Below are 18,822 nucleotides of genomic sequence, written 5' to 3'. Positions count from 1 at the left end.
TCGATTAGTTGCCTCCTGCACGTGCCCCAACCAGGGCTCAGGCCAGGGAGGAGCCTGCAACCGAGGTACGTGCACTTGACCAGAATTGAACCCAAAACCTTTTGGTCTGCAGGCTGATACTCTATCCACTAAACCAAACTAGCTAGGATTCAATGTGGGTTAGGTAAAGTCTGACACATGTCAGACTTATGGATTAAAACCTTTATTCAAGTATCTGGTTATATTCCAAAAACTAAACAATGCTAGGAACATATTAAGAATCCTATATAATAAAAGCGTAGTATGCAAATTGTCCCCTCTACTGCAGTTCTTCCGGGAGTTCGACCAGGAGGCGGGCTGGCAGGGGAAGGGAGGAAGGCCCCGGCTGGTGGCGGCAGGCGGTCAGGGGAAGGGAGGGAGTACCCAGCCAGCAGCCGCTAGGGACTCTACCAGTGCATGAATTTCGTGTACTGGGCTTCTAGTCATATACATGTAAAATGAATGAATCCAAGAATAAAACATAATATCTCATAAACTGAATGGACTTCAATCATCCATAAGTATTGAGCAGAAAGAACAATGCGCAATTTTTTTTAAGAAATATATACAAGAAACTGTTAATCATGGGTTCAGGGTTAGAAAGCAGAGATATTACAAAGCTATTTTTCTTTTCAATTTTATACTTTTAAGCAGTTTGAATTTTTTATCATGAGATGTATTGATTTTAATATATTTGTTAATTACAAAAATTACAATTGAGCTGTGTGTTCAAAATTATATTCTCTAACAAGAAACTAGAGGACAGTTATTTGGTTATTTGTTCTTTTATATTTTTTAATCCTCATCCGAGAATATATTTCTCATTGATTTTAGAATAAAAGGAAGAGAGAGAGAGAGAAAGAGAGAGAGAGAGAGAGAGAGAGAGATACATATTGATTGGCTGCCTCCCGTATGCACCCTGACCAGTGGGTGATCAAACCTGCAACCTAGGTATATGCCCTGATCAGCAATCGAACCTCCAGCCAGGGCTGGTTATTTGCTCTTAACAAGAAGTGGAGTTTTTTCAAAATACATTTGATTAACTGACATTACATGTTAGGAAGCCTGAATCCAAGGGACATAGCATCAAAATGCATATTTATGGGCCCTATAACTATAGAGCAAGCCATTTGTTAAATGTGGGATGGGATCCCAGAACTTAACTTTTTTTTTTCTTTTAAATATATTTTTATTGATTTCAGAGAGGAAGGGAGGAGAGATAAAAACATCAATGAGAGAGAATCATTGATTGCCTCCTGCACGCCACCTACTGGGGACCAAGCCTGCAACTCAGATACGTGCCCTTGACCAGAATCAACCCAAGACCCTTCAGTCCACAGGCCAACACTATCCACTGAGCCAAACCAGCTAGGGCATTATTTTTAACAAGTATCCTCGAGGACTCTGATGCAGGTGATCTATAGATCACCGTTTGAAAACCACTACTCACCAGGCAATTATTCTCTTTTTTACCTCAAGACCTTCCCCCAACTCCAACCCCTGCCCATCACCACACTTGCACCCAGCTCCTTCCAAATTCTTTGCTGAATTTAAGACAGATTACCTAGGTTTTGAGACTCAACCATGTGGAGGGCAGGGCTGTGCTCTCAGAATAATGTGAACATCATTAGAACTCAGACTGAGAAAACAAGCCCACATCCAAGATTTCCCTCAGAAAACAATGCTTGATCTATTTCATCAGAAACACGCTATCAAATACATAATATTCTATGTCACACAGCTTGACCACAATAACTTCAGCCTAGAACATTTCTAATGGATCACTGCAGACTTTTTTAAAAACCTCAGCATACTACCCAAACCGGTTTGGCTCAGTGGATAGAGCGTCGGCCTACGGACTGAAAGGTCCCAGATTCGATTCCGGTCAAGGGCACGTAACTTGGTTGCGGAAACATCCCTAGTTGGAGGTGTGCAGGAGGCAGCTGATCAATGTTTCTCTCTCATCGATGTTTCTAACTCTCTATCCCTCTCCCTTCCTCTCTGTAAAAAGCAATAAAATATATTTAAAAAAAACACACAAAAAAAACACCTCAGCATACCTACAGAACGTTTGATCTTTAGCAATATAGCACTAAGAAACAGCTTTTTCTGCCAGTTTCTGTGGGCACACTTACCTATCTTCTACTGTCTTGTTGGAAGGATAAAAAACTTTGAATGAAAATCCACTTCTTGGAAAAGAGCCCTTTGGGGGGAAAAATGCCTGTAAGTGAATACTAAACTTTTAAAGAATTCTTGTTTTTAAAATCAAATTCCTTGGTCATCATGACTTTAAGTTATAAAATGTGACTATAAAGTGATGTGACAGATTTTTGCTTGATCTTTACAGAGAGAAGATATTACTATAAAATATCTACACTTAAAGCAAACGTCTTTTAAGTTGGCTAGACCATCTTATGCTAACAGGTGTGACTGGAAATGTAAGTAGGAGTGGCTCTACTTAGTATAAGAAATAAACAGTACTGTGTGATGTTAAAGATACATATAAGACACCCAGAATCTTTAAGAAATTTTTCCTATCCCTCTCCCCAGTGAAAATCTAGGTTTCATGCCCCTTCAATGTGCCCTTCAAAGATACTGAACACACATACAGATGTCTGTCCACTACTAAACCAGGGTAGAGATTCTGTCCTTTCAGTCTTTGTGTCCCTGGCCCATTGCCATGCCCATGCCAGGCATTCATTAATGTAAATAAGTATTAAGAAGGGATGAAGCAATATCAAAGGCAAGTTTTGGGCCCAAAAGGTATAAATAAGGTAAAAAAGATGTGATTATGGTAGAAAGTGGTTTACTCACTTACAGGATGAAAAGGTGGAAAAATTCAAAAATAAGGCATTTTCAAATAAAGCATTAATTATGAGAATATCCAAACTATTCAATTTATTTATTTATTTTAAATTTCTTTATTGATTAAGGTAATACATATGTGTCCTTATTCCCCCATTACCCACCACCTCCCATTCATGCTCCCACCCCCCTGTTGTCTATGTCCATTAATTAGGCTTACATGCATGCATATAAGTCCTTTGGTTGATCTCTCCCCCTTAACCCCCACCCTCCCCTACCATCCCTGAGGTTTGATGTTCTGATTGATGTTTCTCTGTCTCTGGATCTATTTTTGTTCATCAGTTTATGTTGTTCATTATATTCCACAAATGAGTGAGATCATGTGATATTTATCTTTCTCTGCCTGGCTTATTTCTTTTTTTTTCTTTTAATAAATCTTTATTCAGATTATTACAATTATTTCTCCTTTTTCCCCCCATAGCTCCCCTCCACCCATTTCCCACCCCACCTTCTGCCCTTACCTCCCCCCCACTGTCCTCATCCATAGGTGTATGATTTTTGTCCATTCTCTTCATGAACCCCCCATGCCCCTTTCCCCCTGAGAATTATCAGTCCACTCCCTTTCTATGCCCCTGATTCTATTATATTCACCAGATTATTCTGTTCCTCAGGTTTTTAATTCACTTGATTTTTAGGTTCGCTTGTTGATAGATATGTATTTGTTGTTCATAATTTTTCTCTTTACTTTTTTCTTCTTCCTCTTCTTTAAGAATACCTTTCAGCATTTCATATAATACTGGTTTGGTGGTGATGAACTCCTTCAGCTTTTTCTTATCTGTGAAGCTCTTTATCTGCCCTTCGATTCTGAATGATAGCTTTGCTGGGTAGAGTAATCTTGGTTGTAGGTTCTTGCTATTCATCACTTTGAAAATTTCTTGCCACTCCCGTCTGGCCTGCATAGTTTCTGTTGAGAAGTCAGCTGACAGTCGTATGGGTGCTCCCTTGTAGGTAATTAACTGTTTTTCTCTTGCTGCTTTTAATATTCTCTCTTTGTCTTTTGCTCTTGGCATTTTAATTATGATGTGTCTTGGTGTGGTCCTCTTTGGATTCCTTTTGTTTGGGGTTCTGTGGGCTTCCTGGACTTGTAAGTCTATTTCTTTCACCAGGTGGGGGAAGTTTTCGGTCATTATTTCTTCAAATAGGTTTTCAGTATCTTGCTCTCTCTCTTCTTCTGGCACCCCCATAATTCTGATGTTGGTACGCTTGAAGTTGTCCCAGAGTCTTCTTACATTATCTTCAACTTTTAGGATTTTTTTTTTTTGCTTTTTGCTTTTTCGGTTGAGTGTTTTTTGCTTCTTTGTATTTCAATTCTTTGACTTGATTCTTGGGTTCCTCTATTCTGTTTCTGGGTCTCTGTATAATATTTTTTATTTCAGTCAGTGTATGTTTAATTTCTAGTTGGTCCTTTTTCATATCTTCGAGGGTCTCGTTATATTTATCGGCCTTTTCTAGGATATTCTTAAAAAGTCTTATAACCGTGGTTTTGAATTCTATATCCAGTCGTTTGTTTTCCTCCATTTCTTTCGTTTGTGATCTGATTCTTTGACCCCGCATTTTCATTGATTCCCTGAGTTGGTAAGGTAGATATTTGTGCTAGGTTTCCAATATGGCCCAGTGGGTCTGCTTCCCCAGTTAACTTGAGGTGGACACTCTTGGTGCACCCCTTTGTGGACTGTGTGTACAGCCTTGTTGTAATTAAGTCTTTATTGTTGTTGGTATCACTGGGAAGAATTGACCTCCGGGCCAGTTGGCTGTAAGGATCAGCTGTGTCTATGCTGGGAGAAGTTCGGTGCTGGAGACAGCCTTATAGGATTAGACTTGCCAAATTGCAATAGCCTCTGTGCTCAGCTTGGATGGGGTGGAGTCTCAGTTTTGGCTTCCTGTCAGCCTTGCCCTGGCGCGCATGTGCGCTTTCAGTCCTCTGCCTTCCCCAGCTCGAGTCTCCGCCTGAGAGTCCAGACTCCCCCCACAAGAGCGTGGGTCCCCAGGGGCTCGCCTGCAACTGGGGTTCACTGCAGTCAGAACTGGGACTGAGTGCCGTCAGGAGCCTCTGACTCCCTTTCACTAGGGAAAGCCTGTGGTAACTTCCGCAGCCTTTGTGCGCACTGGCGAGCGCGTGGTGCGCACTTTCAGTTCTCCACCTTCCCCGGCTCCCGAGTCTCCGCCCGAGAGTCCAGACTCCCCCCACAAGAGCGTGGGTCCCCAGGGGCTCGCCTGGAACTGGGGTTCACTGCAGTCCGAACTGGGGCTCAGTGCAGTCAGAATCCTCTGACTCCCTTCCACTAGGGAAAGCCTGTGGTAACTTCCGCAGCCTTTGTGCGCACTGGTGAGCGCGCGGTGCGCACTTTCAGTCCTCCGCCTTCCCCGGCTCCCGAGTCTCTGCCCAAGAGTCCAGACTCCCCCCACAAGAGCGTGGGTCCCCAGGGGCTCACCTGGAACTGGGGTTCACTGCAGTCAGAACTGGGGCTCAGTGCAGTCAGGATCCTCTGACTCCCTTCCACTAGGGAAAGCCTGTGGCAACCTCCGCAGCCTTTGTGCGCACTGGCCCGCGCGCGCCTTCAGACTTCTGCCTTTCCCAGCTCGAGTCTCCGCCCGAGAGTCCAGACTCCCCCCGTAAGAGCGTGGGTCCCCAGGGGTTCGCCCAGAACTGGGGTTCAGTTCAGTCAGAACTGGGGTTCAGTGCGGTCGGAGGCTTCCTTCCCCCTTCCGCCAGAGAAAGTCAGCCAGGCTCTCAGCCGCCCTTCCTCTCTGCGTGCACAAAGCCCCTTTGCCGTACCTCCAATTCTCTGTGAGCTTTCCTCTTTCCTTCTAGTTGTAGAATTTTCACTCAGCCAGCTTTCCTGTGGTTCTGGATGGTGTCCGTTCTGTCTTTTAGTTGTAGTTTTGAAATTGTTGTGCGAGGCAGCAGTTTAGGTGTTTACCTATGCCGCCATCTTGGTTTCTATGCCTGGCTTATTTCACTTAGCATAATGCTCTCCAGCTCCATCCATGTTGTTGCAAATGGTAAGAACTCCTTTTTTACTGCAGCGTAGTATTCCATTGTGTAGATGTACCACAGTTTTTTAATCCACTCATCTGCTGATGGGCACTTAGGCTGTTTCCAAATCTTAGCTATGAATTGTGCTGCTATGAACATAGGGGTGCATATATCCTTTCTGATTCGTGTTTCTAGTTTCTTGGGATATATTCCTAGAAGTGGGATCACTGGGTCAAATGGGAGTTCCATTTTTAGTTTTTTGAGGAAACTCCATACTGTTCTCCACAGTGGCTGCACCAGTCTGCACTCCCACCAGCAGTGCACGGGGGTTCCTTTTTCTCCGCATCCTCGCCAGCACTTGTCATTTGTTGATTTGTTGATAAAAGCCATTCATTCTGACAGGTGTGAGATGGTACCGCATTGTTGTTTTGATTTGCATCTCTCTGATGATTAGTGACTTTGAGCATGTATTCATATGTCATAGGCCTTCCTTCTGTCATCTTTCGAAAACTGTCTATTTAGATCAGTTGCCCATATTTTGATTGTGTTGTTTATCTCCTTTTTGTTAAGCTGCATGAGTTCCCTGTAAATGTTGGAGATTAAACCCTGATTGGTGATATCATTGGCAAATATGTTCTCCCATACAGTGGGCTTTCTTGTTTTATTGATGGTCTCCTTTGCTGTGCAAAAGCTTTTTATTTTGATGTAGTCCCATTTGTTTATTTTCTCTTTAGTTTCCATTGCCCTAGGAGCAGTATCAGTGAAGAAATTGCTTCGGCATATGTCAGAGATTTTTCTGCCTGTGGATTCCTCTAGTATTTTTATGGTTTCTCGTCGTATGTTTAAGTCCTTGATCCATTTTGAGTTTATTTTTGTGGATGGTGTAAGTTGGTGGTCTACTTTCATTTTTTTGCATGTATCTGTCCAATTTTCCCAACAACATTTATTGAAGAGACTGTCTTGACTCAATTGTATGTTCATGCCTCCTTTGTCAAATATTAATTGAGCGTAGTGATTTGGGTTGAATTCTGGGTTCTCTATTCTATTCCATTGATCTATATGCCTGTTCTTGTGCCAGTACCAGGCTGTTTTGAGAACAATGGCTTTGTAAAACAGCTTGAAATCTGGTCTTGAGATCCCACCTACTTTGTTCTTCTTTCTTAGGATTGCTGTGGCTATTCTGGGTCTTTTTTTTATTCCAGATGAATTTTTGGAGAGTTCTTTCTAGGTCTGTGAAATATGCTGTTGGTATTTTAATGGGGACTTCATTGAATCTATAGATTGCTTTGTGTAGTATGGACATTTTAATGATGTTGATTCTACCAATCCATGAACATGGTATGTTCTTCCATCTGTTTACGTCTTCCTCTATCTCATTTTGCAGTGTCCTGTAGTTTTCCGCGTATAGGTCTTTTACCTACTTAGTTAGGTTTATTCCTAGATATCTTAATTTTTTTGGTGCGGTGGTAAATGGGATTGCTTTTTATTTTTTCATTTTTTAATAAATCTTTATTGTTTAGATTATTACAGGTGTTCCTCTCCCCCCGCCCCATAGCTGGAGGCAGCTGATCGATGTTTCTCCACCTGATTCCCCACCCCACCCCACGCCATGCCCTTACCCCCCACCACTGTCTTCATCCATAGGTATAAGATTTTTGTCCAATCTCTTCCCGCACCCCTCACTCCCCCTTCCCCCTGAGAATTGTCAGTCCACTCCCTTTCTATGTCCCTGATTCTATTATATTCACCAGTCCATTCTGTTCTTCAGATTTTTTATTCACTTGATTTTTAGATTCACTTGTTGGTAGGTATGTATTTGATGTCATTTTGTTGTTCATAATTTTTATCTTTACCTTTCTCTTCTTCCTCTTCTTAAAGAATACTCTTCAGCATTTCATATAATACTGGTTTGGTGATGAACTCCTTTAGCTTTTTCTTGTCTGTGAAGCTCTTTATCTGACCTTCAACTCTGAATGATAGCTTTGCTGGGTAGAGTAATCTTTTTTTTTTTTAAATATATTTTATTGAATTTTTACAGAGAGGAAGGAAGAGGGATAGTCAGAAACATCGATGAGAGAGAAACATCGATCAGCTGCCTCCTGCACACCTCCTACTGGGGATGTGCCTGCAACCAAGTTACATGCCCTTGACCGGAATCGAACCCGGGACCTTTCAGTCCGCAGGCTGACGCTCTATCCCCTGAGCCAAACCGGTTTCGGCAAGTAATCTTGGTTGTAGGTTCTTGCTGTTCATCACTTTGAATATTTCTTGCCACTCCCTTCTGGCCTGCATAGTTTCTGTTGAGAAATCAGCTGACAGTCATATGGGTACTCCCTTGTAGGTAACTAACCGTTTTTCTCTTGCTGCTTTTAAGATTCTTTGTCTTTTGCCCTTGGCATTTTAATTATGATGTGTCTTGGTGTGGTCCTCTTAGGATTCCTCTTGTATGGGGTTTTCTGTGCTTCCTGGACTTGTAAGTCTATTTCTTTCACCAGGTAGGGAAAGTTTTCTGTCATTATTTCTTCTAATAGGTTTTCAATATTTTGCTCTCTCTCTTCTTCTGGCACCCCAAAAATTCGGATGTTGGTACACTTAAAGTTGTCCCAGAGGCTCCTTACACTACCTTCATATTTTTCGATTCTTTTTCTTTTTGTTTTTCTGGTTGGGTGTTTTTTGTTTCCTCATATTTCAGATCTTTGGTTTGATTCTTGGGGTCCTTTGATCTACAGTTGAATTTCTGTATATTCTTTGTTTCAGACAGTGTATGCTTAATTTCTGACTGGTTCTTTTCCATTTTTTGGCATTCTCATTAAGGTCTTTGAAGGTCTCACTAAGCTCCTCGGAGGTCTCATCAAGTTTCTTGGAGGTTTTTAGAAGATTCTTGAGTAACCTTATAAATGTGGTTCTGAACTCTATGTCGTCCAGTAGTTTGCTTTCCTCCATTTCTTTCATTCGTGACATGTTTCTCTGTCTTTGCATTTTGCTGCTTCCCTATGTTGATGGAGTGGCTTTGTGTGGTAGGTGACCTATAGGGGCCAGTAGCTCAGCCTCCCCAATCACCTGAGGTGGACGCTCTTGGTACACCCCTTTGTGGGCTGAGTGCAAAGTTTTGGTGTAGTTAAGCCTTGATTGCTGTTGGTACACTGGGAGGAATTGACCTCCAGGCCAATTGGCTGTGAGGACCCGCTGTGTCTATAATGGAAGAACTGCTGCGCTGGAGACACGCTTATGGTGCAGGACTTGTTTCAGTGGGGCTTCGGTGCTCACTGAGTCTGCCTCTTGAATGTGTCACTTACGGATGTGAGGAGTTGAAATCTGGTGTCTCACACTGACCACTAGGTACACTGGCTTCTGGATCTCCACTGGGGTGCAGGTCAGCTACTGTCTGAGGCCACCCAGCAGGCGCTACAGTGAGAACTACAGTTTTTCTCCTCCTTGCTTGGGGTTTGGAGGTTTTGGAGCTGTCCTACCCGGGCTGCAAGTTTGCTATGTTAAGCAGCAATAGGGCAGGCCATTCATATGCTAAAGCCACTGCTTGGAGCTTGGGTGGGTTTGTAGGTTGTGCGGGGCGGGGTCTCAGGGCGTCACTAGGCTAGGGCGTGGCAAACAGCGATGGCTGCCAGTTAGCCGGCTCTGCGTCTCCAACTGCCTCCCCGTGTCCTGTGCCCCAGCGCAGTAAACAATTATTCCTCCGCGCAGCCCTGCAAGCAAGCCACCCTCACTTTCCGACCCGATGGCAGACAGTCCAGCTTCTCCCCGTAGGAGTTTGGGTCCCCTGCGTCTCCCCAGAAACTGAAGTTTGTCGTAATCCGGAGCTTGTCTCCCTTCGGGTTGAAAAAAGCAGTGCTCCCAGTCGCCCGCCACCAGCCCGATACGCGCGCCTTCGTACCTTAGCTTTTCAGTGCTTGTGCACATCTCAATGCTCTTTTCTCTTTCCTTCTAGTTGTAGAACTTCCACTCAGCCAGCTTTCCCATGGTTCTGGGTGATAGACGTTTTGTCTTTTAGTTGTAATTTTGAAATTGTTGTGCGAGGCAGCAGTTTAGGTGTTTACCTACGCCGCCATCTTGGATCCTCTCTCTGGGATTGCTTTTTTAGTCTTTCTGTAAGTTCACTATTGGTGTATTAGAAATGCCATAGATTTCTTGGCCTTAATTTTGTATCCTGCTACATTGCCAAATTCATTTATTAAGTCTATTAGTTTTTTGATGGAGTCTTTTGGGTTTTTTATGTACAATATCATGTCATCTGCAAATAAGGACAGCTTTACTTTTTCTTTTCCAATTTGGATGCCTTTTATTTCTTCTTCTTATCTAATTGCAATGGCTAATACTTCCAATACTATGTCAAACAGGAGTGGTGAGAGTGGGCATCCCTGTCTTGTTCCTGTTCTTAGGGGAAAGGGTTTTAGTTTTTGCCCATTGAGTATGATGTTGGCTGTGGGTTTGTCGTATATGGCTTTTATTATGTTGAGGTATGATCATTCTATTCCCACCTTGTTGAGAGTTTTTTTCAAGAAAGGGTATTTCGGTGGGGTCTGTTGTTATTTCACCTCTTTCATTTCTGATTTTGTTTATTTTGGTCCTCTTTGCTTCTTGGTGAGCCTGGCTAGAGGTTCATCAATCTTGTTTATCCTTTCAAGGAACCAGCTCTTGGTTTTGTTGATCTTTTGTATTGTTTTTTTGGTTTCAATGTCGTTTATCCGCTTTGATCTTTATTATTCCTTCCTTCTGCTTACACTGGATTTTTCTTGTTGCTCTCTTTCTAACTCTTTGAGTTGCAGGGTTAGGTAATTTATTACCATTTTTTCTTGTTTTTTTCAGTAGACTTGTAGAGCTATGAACTTCCCTCTCAAGACTGTTTTCGCTGTGTCCCATAGATTTTGGATTGTTGTGTTTTCATTGTGGTTTGTTGCCATGATGTTTTTTATTTCTTCTTTGATCTCTCTGGTAACCCAGTCATTGTTTATTAGCATGCTGTTTAGTCTCCATATTTTTTATTTTTTTGGATTGTTTGTATTGTAGTTGATTTCCAGTTTTATGCCACTGTGATCTGAGAAGATGCTTGATATGATTTCTATCTTCTTTTTTAAAAAAAAATTTAATAAATGTTTATTGTTCAGATTATTACAACTGTTTCTCCTCCCCCCCCCCCCCCCGCATAGCTCCCCTCCACCCGGTTCCCACCCCACCCTCTGCCCTTACCTCCCCCACACTGTCTTCATCCATAGGTGTACGATTTTTGTCCAGTCTTTTCCTGCACCCCCCATACCCCTTTCCCCCTGATAATTATCAGTCCACTCCCTTTCTATGCTCCTGATTCTATTATATTCACCAGTTTATTCTGTTCCTCAGATTTTTAATTCACTTGCTTTTTAGATTCACTTGTTGATAGATATGTATTTGTTGTTCATAATTTTTCTCTTTACTTTTTTCTTCTTCCTCTTCTTAAAAAATACCTTTCAGCATTTCATATAATACTGGTTTGGTAGTGATGAACTCCTTTAGCTTTTTCTTATCTGTGAAGCTCTTTATCTGCCCTTCGATTCTGAATGATAGCTTTGCTGGGTAGAGTAATCTTGGTTGTAGGTTCTTGCTATTCATCACTTTGAAAATTTCTTGCCACTCCAATCTGGCCTGCATAGTTTCTGTTGAGAAATCAGCTGACAATCGTATGGGTGGTCCCTTGTAGGTAATTAACTGTTTTTTTCTTGCTGCTTTTAATATTCTTTGTCTTTTGCTCTTGGCATTTTAATTATGATGTGTCTTGGTGTGGTCCTTTTTGGATTCCTTTTGTTTGGGGTTCTGTGCGCTTCCTGGACTTGTAAGTCTATTTCTTTCACTAGGTGGGGGAAGTTTTCAGTCATTATTTCTTCAAATAGGTTTTCAGTATCTTGCTCTCTCTCTTCTTCTGGCACCCCCATAATTCTGATGTTGGTACGCTTGAAGTTGTCCCAGAGGCTTCTTACACTATCTTCAACTTTTTGGATTCTTTTTTCTTTTTTTTGCTTTTCCGGTTGAGGGTTTTTTTTTTGCTTCTTTATATTTCAACTCTTTGACTTGATTCTTGAGCTCCTCTAGTCTGCTGTTGGGTCTCTGTATAATATTTTTTATTTCAGTCAGTGTATGTTTAATTTCTAGTTAGTCCTTTTTCATATTGTCGAGGGTCTCGTTATATTTATCAGCCTTTTCTAGGATATTTTTGAAAAGCCTTATAACCGTGGTTTGGAATTCTATATCCAGTCGTTTGTTTTCCTCCATTTCTTTCGTTTGTGATCTGTTTCTTCGTCTCCCCATTTTTCACTGCTTCCCTGAGTTGGTAGGGTAGGTTTGTGTGCTAGGTTTCCTATATGGCCCAGTGGGTCGGCCTCCCCAGTTAACCTGAGGTGGACACTCTTGGTGCACCACTTTGTGGACTATGTGTACAGCCTTGTTGAAGTTAAGTCTTGATTGTTGTTGGTATTACTGGGAGGAATTGACCTCCAGGCCAGTTGCCTGTGAGGATCAACTGTGTCTACACTGGGAGATTTTCGGTGCTGGAGACAGCCTTATAGAATTAGCCTTGCCAGATTGCAAAGGCCTCTGTGCTCAGCTTGGAAGGGGTGGAGTCTCAGGGCGGAGCAGACAGTCTTGGCTTCCAATCAGCCCTGCCCTTGCTCGTGAGTCTCCAGACCTCTGCCTTCCGCGGTTCCTGAGTTTCTGCCTTACAGTCCAGATTTCTCTAAGAGCGTGGGTCCCCAGGGGCTCGCCCGGAGCTGCGGTTCAGTGCAGTCAGAAGCCTCCGACTCCCCTCCGCCAGGGACAGCCTGTGGTAACCTCCGCAGTCAGTCCTTGTGTGCACTCATGCCTCCAGACCCCTGCCGCCGCGCTCCCCTGAGTCTCCTAGTTTCTGAGTCTCCGTGTGCCTTTCTCTCCACCCGACAGTCCAAACTCCCCCTGTATGAGCCTGGGTCCACAGGGTTTCGCCCAGAACTGAGGTTCAGTGCAGTCGGAACTGGGGTTCAGTGCAGTCGGGGCTTCCTTCCCCCTCTCGCCAGAGAAAGCCAGCCAGGCACTCCACCGCCCTTCCTCTGTGCGTGCACGTGTCTCCGTACCTCAGCTCTTTGCCGCTCCTTCTCCGTGACCTTTCCTCTTTCCTTCTAGTTGTAGAATTTCCACTCAGCCAGCCTTCCTGTGGTTCTGGATGGTGTCTGTTCTGTCTTTTAGTTGTAGTTTTGAAATTGTTGTGCGGGGCAGCAGTTTAGGTGCTTACCTATGCCGCCATCTTGGTTTCTCTATCTGATTTCTATCTTCTTGAATTTGAAGAGACTTTGCCTATGACCCAACATATGGTCTATCTTTGAAAATGACCCATGTGCACTTGAGAAGAATGTATATTCTGTGGCTTTGGGGTGAAATGTTCTGAAGATGTCTATTAATTCCATCTGGTCTAGTGAGTCATTTAGGATTGATGTTTCTTTGCTGATTTTTTGTTTAGAAGATTTGTCAATGGTGATAGTGGGGTATTAAAGTCTCCTACTATGATTGTATTGCTGTCAATCTCTCCTTTGATATCCTCCAGGAGTTTTTTTTATGTATTTGGGTGCTTCTGTATTGGGTGCATATATGTTTACCAGAGTTATTTCTTCTTGTTGGATTGCTCCCTTTCAAACTATTTCATTTAAATAAGGATATAGCCTCTGTTAAAGAATATTAAATTGTGAATAGTCTACCAAAATCAGGCCACAGATTTCAAACAATAAAATAAAATCAGTTGACTATGCTCATCCTTAGAGTAGTTCTCAACCAAGGAAAATTTTGCCCCCTAGGACACATTTGTCAAATATCCTTAGATATTTTTGATGGTTATAAATTGGGGGCTGCTACTTGCATCCAGTGGGTTGAATACAGGGATCCTGCTAAATATCCTACAGTGCACCGGTCAGAGCTCCACAACAAAGATTTGGTTCAAAATGTCAACAGCTCTGTGGCTGAGACACCCCGGGAGGTGGGCACAATACATGTGTATCTGAGGAAGCAGTGACCAATAGTAAGGCACAATGTTTCTAGAAATGACCTAAATGAAACAGAAAAGTGTTAAGGTATAAAATTCACCAGAATTAAGGAAGCATACAGAGCATAAAGCCTCTAGTGGAGACATTTTGGCATCAGCCACAATGTTTATGCAGTCTGTGTTCCCTAAATTTAAAGTCAATCATACTTCTGTAGAAATTCTGATGCAACTTCAAGATTCTGAAGCAACTTCAAGGGTCTGCATAAAAAATGAAGTAATAAAATGTGTCTCAATAAGAATTTCCATATTTATCAGGTTTAGATTTTGGGGACTTGGGCAACTTCTAAAAATCAAAATCCTCTTCAAAGGATAAATACCATTTATATGTTTAAAGAGAATGGATACAGGCTTTGAAAGCAATTCCCTGAAAGTAATCCCAAGGTAAGTTACTTTGAAGGGAAAATATTCATAAATATTCATTTGGATTTATAAGCTTTGGTATATATATATATATATATCTTAGGAAAAAATCACATTACTTTATAGTCACATGCCATACTAAAGGTTTAAGAACTTTCAGTATATACCAAACAAATTCAGTGTTTCATTAATAGTATATTTTTACTCTAACAGTAATATTTTTAAATACACATTTTAAATTTAAAGAAATAACACTCTAATCTTGACAAAGTATGACTATATAATGTTAACTACATTCTTACTGGGTTTATGCAGAGGCATTCGGTATTGGTCAAAGTGAAAGGATCATATTTGTCTGCGATGACAAGTAGATCAGGTAAAGGGTACACTCTCAAAGCATAGTCATATGCCCAGTACACTGGGCAGACATAGAGTGGTAGAGGAGTCAGATGTCCTTGGGATAAGATAGTCTTCACAAACTAAAAAGAATGATACAAAAAAACTTTAGTTCATTTGTAAAATTTAAAACTAACAAATAATTTCAAATTAAATATTAATTACCAAAAAGAATTAGAAAATTTGAGAAACAATTAGAACTCTGAATTACAGAGCTGTAGAAAACACAGAGATGAAATGAGATTGACTGTCCTGTAGTTTAGGAAAAAATTTTTGAGTTTTCATTTAATACCATTTACTGTAAAATCCACTCCCCCAATAGTCATATTGGAGCAACTGTACTTACTAGTATATCTGTATAATAAACTCATTTAGTAATTCTGTTCATCTAAAAATAATTCATAGCGAAAGGAAACAAGATGGCGGCATAGGTAAACACCTGAACTTGCTGCCGCGCACAACCACATCAAAACTACAACTAAAAGACAAAACGGACATCATCCAGAACCACGGGAAGGCTGGCTGAGTGGAAATTATACAACTAGAAGGAAAGAGAAAAGCGCACTGAGACTGAGAGGAGGTGCAGAGGTGTGCAAGTGAAGTGCAGAGGTATGGAGGCACGCAGAAAGGGGCTGGCAACTGGGTACACTGTTGTCTTTTTCAATCGGGAGGGAGATACAAGCTCCCGACTGCTTTGAACTCCAGTTCCGGGCGAGACTCTGGGGACCCAGACTCATACAGGGAGAAACTGGGCTGTCTGGTACTGGGCTGGAACATGAGGGCAGCTTTCTCTCAGAGGTGCTTGCAGCGATCATTGTTCCTGCACGGTGCTGCGGGACACCGGGGACCTCTTCGGGGAAGGGCTGATGGTCAGCCATTGCTGTTTGCTCCACCCTGGTGATTCCCTGGGACCCTGCCCCACCCAATTAACAACCCCACCCAAGCTGTGTGCAGAGGCTTTTGCATATGAATGGCCTGGCCTTTTGCAATCTAAAACCTAACAAACTGCAGCTGGGTCAGATAGCCGCAGAACCTCCAAAAGAAGGCCCAAGGCTGGACAGCAGCTTGCACTGCTTCACAGCTGGGCCTCATCTGGACACCTCCAAACCCTGAACACAGAGGAGAAATCTACAGATCTCTCTGTAGCTCCTGCTGGGTGGCCTCAGGCAGTGGTTAACTTTGCACCTCCTTGGAGATCCAAGAGCCAGTGTACCCAGTGGTCAGAGTGAGACCATCCAGATTACAACTCCTCAGATCCATAAGGGACACACTCAGGGGGCAGACTCAGTGAGCACCAAGGACCCACTGAAGCAAATCTTGCCCCATAAGGGTGTCTCCAGCACAGAAGTTCTCCCATTGTAGACACAACTGGTCCTCACAGCCAACTGGCCTGGAGGTCAATTCCTACCAGTGATACCAACAGCAATCAAGACTTAACTACAACAAGACTGTTCACACAGCCCACAAAGGGGTGCACCAAGAGTGTCCACCTCAGGTAATTAGGGAGGCTGAGCCACTGGGCCCTATAGGACACCTAGCACACAAAGCCACTCTATCAACACAGGGAAGCAGCCAAAATGCGGAGACAAAGAAACAGGTCACGGATGACAGAAATGGAGGAAAGCAAACTACTGGATATAGAGTTCAAAATCACGGTAATAAGGTTACTCAGGAATCTTCTAGAAATCTTCGATAAATTTAGCAAGACCCTCGAGTATATGAAAAAGGACCAACTAGAAATTAAGCATATACTGACTGAAATAAAAAAGAATATACAGAGATCCAACAGCAGACTAGAGGATCCCAAGAATCAAGTTAAATATTTGAAATGAGAAGAAACAAAAAATACCCAACTGGAAAAGCAAAAAGAAAAAAGAATCCAAAAATAAGAAGATAGTGTAAGGAGCCTCTGGGACAACTTCAAGTGTACCAACATCCGAATTATGGGGGTGCCAGAAGAAAAGAGAAAGCAAGAAATTGAAAACCTATTTGAAGAAATAATGACAGAAAACTTCCCCTACCTGGTGAAAGAAATAGACTTACAAGTCCAGGAAGCCCACAGAACCCCAAACAAAAGGAATCCAAAGAGGACCACACCAAGACACATCATAATTAAAATGCCAAGGGCAAAAGACAAAGAGAGAATATTAAAAGCAGCAAGTCAAAAACAGTTAGTTACCTACAAGGGAGTAACCATACAACTGTCAGCTGATTTCTCAACGGAAACTATGCAGGCCAGACGGGAGTGGCAAGAAATATTCAAAGTGATGAACAGCAAGAACCTACAACCAAGATTACTCTACCCAGCAAAGCTATCATTTAGAATTGAAGGTCAGATAAAGAGCTTCACAGACAAGAAAAAGCTAAAGGAGTTCATTGCCACCAAACCAGTATTATATGAAATGCTGAAAGGTATTCTTTAAGAAGAGGAAGAAGAAAAAGGTAAAGATAAAAATTATGAAAAACAAATACATACCTATCAACAAGTGAATCTAAAAATCAAGTGAATAAAAAATCTGATGAACAGAATAAACTGGTGAATATAATAGAATCACGGGTATAGAAAGGGAGTGGACTGACAATTCTTGGGGGGAAGGGGGTGTGGGGGTGCAGGAAGAGACTGGACAAAAATCGTACACCTATGGATGAGGACAGTGGGGGAGGTAAAGGTGGCGGGGGGTACCAGGTGGAGGGGAGCTATGGGGGGAAAAAAGAGGAACAACTGTAATCTGAACAATAAAGATTTATTAAAAATAATTCATAGCTTGAGCAATATTAAGAATAGAAATTTAGCCTATAAAAGCTTTAACTATTATAAAATAAATATAGAAAATGTCTGTATGATCTCTTTTCATAACTTCCAAAAAGGGGGTACATGTATCATGGCACCTTGAAGTTACAAGATAAGCACTACACATCCTTCTGACATATCACAGGAAATATTTAGTAAACATGAACATTTTATTAAAACACATACATGTATTTTGAAGTACAATGTAAGATTTATGAGTTTTAGAGCAAAACAAGTTTCAATGAAATTTCCTGCTGTTCTGGGTTTTCCTCCTCCCATTAGGGGATATTTCAGTGAGAAAGTTGAGAAACACTGATTACTAACAAATATTAACTTACTGACAAAAGTATGTTCAAATTATAACCATAATTTAAATAAACATTAGAGGGTAAATTATCAAGTGGCTTAACAAAATTTTATGTGATGCAACATGTAATAGTTTTATAAAGAAGACTGTGAACTTACATGATTAGGAATATCCAAATTGCTACTAGGAAAACGGACACAGTTTCTGCACATTTTATTCACTAAGTCTTCACGAAAGACAATAATTTCTTGTGTACAATACTGAATTCTGAAATAAAAATAGTAGTTGAATTTGATTTCATCAGAAAAAAAATAAGGTAATTTATTTTTATTTTTTTAAATATATTTTTATTGGTTTCAGAGAGGAAGGAAGAGGGGGGAGAGAGAGAGAGAGACATTAATGATGAGAATCATTGATTGGCTGCCTCCTGCACGCCCCCTACTGGGGATCGAACCTGCAACCCAGGCACATGCCCTTGACTGGAATGGAACCTGGGACCCTTTAGTCCCTGGCTGGTGCTCTATCCACGGAGCCAAACTCGCTAGGCACACATTTGCCTTTTATGCCCTGGCTAGCCACTAGGGCATAAAAGGCAAATGGTTTTATAATACAAAACCATTCCCACTTTCCATTGTTTACCACAGCAAAAATTCAATCAGAATCTATCTATTTGTCCATTCATTAGACAGTAATTTACTGAGCTCTTAATATGTGTATTGAACTATTCTAGAAATGAGTGAACAAAACAAAAGGATCCCAGTCCTCATGGAGTTTACATTCTAATGAGAAGAGGAGGGCGATCAGAGAAAAAAACAATAAATATGATAAATATACAGTACGTTGGAAGATGATTACGTGTATGGGAAAAAGAAAAAGGTCAAGTGGAACATTTGTGGGGAGAGGTCTAGAAGGCTGGAGTATGAAAGAGGATGATCATAATGCAGTTTGATTTGAGCACAGACTTGAAGAGGTGAGAGAGGCAGATAGAGGAAGAACATTGCAGACAGAGGGAACAGGTATAGCAGATGCTCTAAGATGTAGCATGCTTGGCACATCTG

The 18,822-nt window shown here is 41.8% G+C and overlaps 1 protein-coding gene across 7 annotated transcripts in view; it reads right to left on the bottom strand.

Moving 5' to 3' along the window:
• The window catches only part of POLE2 (DNA polymerase epsilon 2, accessory subunit), a 52,146-nt gene that overhangs the window by 3,040 nt on the left and 30,284 nt on the right, over positions 1-18,822 (bottom strand). For all 7 annotated transcript variants that reach the window (XM_080658991.1, XM_080658988.1, XM_080658992.1 and 4 more), the window contains 3 exons: positions 17,923-18,031; positions 14,573-14,749; positions 2,154-2,221 (listed from right to left, as the gene is read on the bottom strand). In XM_080658991.1, the coding sequence (XP_080515117.1) occupies positions 2,154-2,221; positions 14,573-14,749; positions 17,923-18,031 (354 nt within the window). The remainder of the gene's footprint in view (positions 1-2,153; positions 2,222-14,572; positions 14,750-17,922; positions 18,032-18,822) is intronic.

The sequence above is a fragment of the Plecotus auritus genome (assembly GCF_963455305.1).
Source record: "Plecotus auritus genome assembly, chromosome: 1".
In the NCBI taxonomy this organism is placed as follows: Eukaryota; Metazoa; Chordata; class Mammalia; order Chiroptera; family Vespertilionidae; genus Plecotus; species Plecotus auritus.
This window is presented reverse-complemented; position numbering and strand designations above follow the sequence as displayed.